The sequence below is a fragment of the Mustela putorius genome, unplaced genomic scaffold (genome assembly GCF_011764305.1).
Source record: "Mustela putorius furo isolate JIRA1106 unplaced genomic scaffold, ASM1176430v1.1 tig00003834_pilon_pilon_pilon, whole genome shotgun sequence".
Classification (NCBI taxonomy): domain Eukaryota; kingdom Metazoa; phylum Chordata; class Mammalia; order Carnivora; family Mustelidae; genus Mustela; species Mustela putorius.
The window spans coordinates 35,022,436-35,026,936 of NW_025421987.1; the positions used below are offsets into that span (position 1 = coordinate 35,022,436).

The 4,501-nt window shown below is 37.4% G+C and overlaps 1 protein-coding gene across 1 annotated transcript; it reads right to left on the bottom strand.

Annotated features, from left to right (window-relative positions):
• Nucleotides 1-690: 690 nt before the first annotated feature.
• On the bottom strand, nucleotides 691-4,117 carry LOC123394308 (cytochrome c oxidase subunit 7C, mitochondrial-like). The gene is made up of 2 exons (XM_045088056.1): nucleotides 4,111-4,117; nucleotides 691-896 (listed from the first exon to the last, which is right to left on the bottom strand). Exons 1-2 carry the CDS (start codon nucleotides 4,115-4,117, stop codon nucleotides 691-693), a joined length of 213 nt encoding a protein of 70 aa, XP_044943991.1.
• Nucleotides 4,118-4,501: the final 384 nt, after the last annotated feature.

Consider the following 4,501-nt stretch of genomic DNA (forward strand, 5'->3'; position numbering starts at 1 on the left):
TGATTCACTGATTCAACTACTAATCAGAGCCATCTTTTAGTACATTTCTACTAAAATTCCAGAATAAAGGAATACTTCCATATTGTGTCTTAGATGCTATTACATTTCATTTCATATATTCTACTTTTATTTAGTCTAAACAAAACTAGTATTGGTCAACAGAAAATTTATCAAGGCCAAATTTAGTTTTAGATCACAATTCTGAAGGACAAAAAAAAAACCTCTTGGACTTCATTGTGTATATACTACTGGTTTTCCTCATGATTAACTAATTATCTCTCATAAAGAAAAACAGTTTTACTGCTTCAAAGTAAGAAAAACTAAAAGCATACTTCTTCCTTTTTCAATTAAAAATTACCAACAAGGTCCAGACCTAGTAATCAAAAATTAAATAAAAGCTAAAAACAAGGTCCAGACCTAGTAATCAAAAATTAAATAAAAGCTAAAAACAAAATATGCACACATATTTTGTCCAAACAAACTAATCCTGGACTATTTCTCAAATAAAAAAGTAAGCATAAGTATTACATTCCATGTTTCAGAGACAAGGCCATTAAGGATCCATGCCACAAGTTTGTTTACAAACATACTGAGTATGTTGAATTCAAGAGTTTGGTCCGTTTTTCAAAGAGACTGCACCTCTCAAAATGTTCTTTTCTACATCTGTGCGATAGATCAATTAAAACATCCTTATTTCTTAAGCAGGTGATGTCTTAGTATAAAAAAAGGTACAGCAAATCCAGATCCAAAGTACAAAGTCATCATAAGTAATAATCGCCCCTTGTTTTCCACTGAAAATGGCAAATCCTTCCCTGCGCCCCCCTCACAGTGGCTCCTACGGACCACAGAGGTTGTGAACCTCCGGATGCTGTCCCAACATAGTGCTGCTGGAGGTTCTGTGAAAGGCGCAAAGCCCTAAGACGGTACACATGGCAGCACCACTAAGTCCTCCTCTTTACACGACCTCATTGATAATTCTTGAAGCTGAGTGAAAAAGTAAATAGTGGTTGATGAAACTATTCTACTTCTGTATATCCTTGAAAATTTTTCAAAATGGAATTTAGAAGAAGCAAAAAGAGTAAGCTTAAAATTTTACTAAAGTATGAATCAGCATGTAGAGTTACCATACCTTTGATGTAAGAAAGGAGGTGAAGGAATGCCTGGGTGGCTCAGTCATTAGGTGTCTGCCTTCGGCTCAGGTCATGATCCCAATGTTCTGGGATTGAGCCCTGATCAGCAGGAAGCTTGCTTCTCCTCCAGCTCCCCTTGCTTGAATTCCTTCTCTCACTGTCTCTCTCTCTGTCAAATAAATAAATAAAATCTTTTAAAAAGAAAAAGGAGGGGAAATAATATATATTATTTGCCTAATTTTAAAGGGAAAGAAAGCAACCACTAGAGGATCAAGCAAAAATAAAAATATTATTCTCATGTTTTCTCCCCATGAAGATAGAGAGAATAGAAGGTTGGAGATGAGGCTGGAAGCAACATTTACTGAGGATACCTTTTAATACAGTTCTAACTTTTAAGTTATGTAAAGACTTTATACGTTGACAAAATCAATTACAGTTGAAAAGCAAACCCTACACTGAAAACACAGTAATATGAATGAACTATACATTAAGTTGGTCAAATAACCGTATGGAAAATAATTATTCCACATCATTTTGAAAAAAAAAGTAATCTGTCTTTTTATCCCAAATGGGATATGGCCTAAGGACAAAAAGAACTGTAAGTAAGCCTTAAACTTTACTCAGTGGACTTGTTATTAGTAGGAATATTGGTGTTACAATTTTTTTAAGATTTTATTTATTTGAGAGAGAGAGACAGAGATACTGAGAGAGAGCACAAGCCTGGGCAAGAGGGAGAAGCAGGCTCCCACTGAGAGGGAACCCAGTGAGGGGCTGGATCCCAGGAACCTGAGATCATGACCTGAGCTGAAGGCAGACACTTAACCTACTGAGCCACACAGGCACCCCTTGGTATTACAATTTTGAAACCATTTTCTATTTAAGATACAACAAATGATAAACTTTGTTCATATAATTAAAAGATAAGATTTATATTATAACAGAAAAGACATACAACTATAGAAATCAAAAGAGTTCAGGAAAAAACTGTATTATTAAATTTGAGTAGCAAATACTGCCAAGAGTTCATGGGGGTAGGAGAGTTTGGCAGCTCAAGACATAATTCAAGCCTCTTTGGGGAAAAAAAAGAAGTGATCATCACACTTGGACAGAAAAAAGAAAACAGTGGAAGAAGAGGGGCTGGAGGTGGGAGATGAGGAAGAGAAAAGTACAGAAACATAAAAAGGAGGGAGAACAAGGCAGGACAACAAGGCAGAGAAAGACCCTCCGTGTCAGGCTCCAGTGACAACAGATGTTCATGAGAAGCCTTTAAGAGCACCTCAGGAGGGGCGCCTGGGTGGCTCAGTGGGTTAAGCCGCTGCCTTCGGCTCAGGTCATGATCTCAGGGTCCTGGGATCGAGTCCCACATCCGGCTCTCTGCTCAGCGGGGGGCCTGCTTCCCTTCCTCTCTCTGTGATCTCTTCCCTTCCTCTCTCCTACTGTGATCTCTCTCTGTCAAATAAATAAATAAAATCTTAAAAAAAAAAAAAAAAGAGCACCTCAGGAGAGAAATGAGAACAGAACTCCTTCTAGAAGCTTGGAATCAACTGACAAGTACACTGCAAAGAAAGGAAACTGCTTTCTGTTCTCTTCCTGTGACTGAATTTATTGCTCCCAATTACTCCATGATCATTAAATACCCACTGGATTTTAATATCAAAAGAAGATCAAGAAAGATGACTCCAAGAACCGGAGGATAACCTCAAGTTAGTGTGTATTAATGCTTACTTGACAACACACCAGGTACTATTTGTTATGAAACTGCAAAATGCTATCACAGGCAGAAATAGAAGTTCTTAGTCAAAGAATACGGAGTCCGAAGCCGAGTACTGATGAATGGCAAACATGCAAAGGATTCAAAACCAGAAACATAAAGCAATACCCATCAGACTAGGCAAGACAAGAGGTAATGAAGAGACCAATGCCTAAGTTTTCAGAAGTTGCTTGCAGTCCAGAAAACAGTTAAATGAAATTAAATCAAATTATGTAAACATGAATGAAGATATGCTTCAACATAAATATACAAAAAATAAATTAGAAAGACAACAGGAGCAGACTGTGATGCACTATTAAAGAATCTAGAGGAAAACTGACCAGAAAATTCAACAGTCAAAATTCAAAGAAAAAGAAGCAGAGGGGGCAAAGACAATGGGACTTTTCCATTCTGTGAATCCTGTGGTAGGAGAACCAGGCTGCTGCCTTTTTTTTTTTTTTTTTTTTTTTTGTACATAGTTTCATTTTTATTAACTTGCTTTAGATTCTCTTTAAAAATACTGCCTTTTAAGACTGGAAGTAATGGGGGTGCCCGGCTGGCTCAGTTAGAAGAGCATGAGACTCTTGATCTCGGGGTTGTGAGCTTGAACACCACACTGGATATAGAGATTACTAAAACAAACAAACAAACAAACAAACTTAAAAAAAAAAAAAAAGACTGGGAATAGCAACTGAAAGATGTCAGCTGAGTGAAGAATATGCAAGAAGAGAAAAGGAATGAAGTGTATAATAGTGATACATTCGGTTTCTTAGAGCACACTATATCACAATATTTGTAGATATGCTCAAGGATCATTTTGCTGTAATCTACTGGGTTTACGGGGGAGACTCGTCCTCCTAGGGATCTCAGTTGCTATGAGTTTTAGCCACATGCTGAGATTATCCATGGGCTATACAAATAATTTAGTGCATGTTCTCACAAGAGGCATTTTAGTACTTCCCAGGAGTTGGGGGACACCATCACCTAAAGATGAAGACCAGAACAGGACAACTGACATAGTAAAAAATACAAAGGTTACAGAAATGGATCTAGGTTTTTTTGACTCAACAGGACAGGCTCACAGCACTAAGAGCAGTGAGGTATAGAACTCCAGGTGAGAGATCTGACTGAAGATGTTGTGATGTTCCAAAGGAAACTTGATAAACCACTAAACTGGTCAGAGAGCTCCAGGAGACCCAAAGCCTCTGAGCACCAGCCCCCGCTGCACACCATCCATTTCCGAGAATGCCATGACAGAGATGCATCTCACTGAACAAGTGAGCAGTAATCTTGAAGAGTTGCAAAGCACTTTAGGGGATGTTGTTAGCATGTATGGAGTTTAAAAAGTAATGGGGATTTCCATTCCTTTCTCCATTAATGACAACAATTTTGACTATTTCACAGAAGATTCTGAAGAAACTAAAAAGACTGATTTTGTTAACTAGAGATGTAATGACATGTAATTGGATTTTACTCCCTAATGTACAATTTCTCCATCCTTAAATTAGAAAACACAAGCAAATATTAAATATTTTTAAACTGTATTTTTAATGAAAATATGGAATGGCTGATACTAATGTTCCAAAGATTAGGCATATATTAAGTAACAAGACTGGGGTCA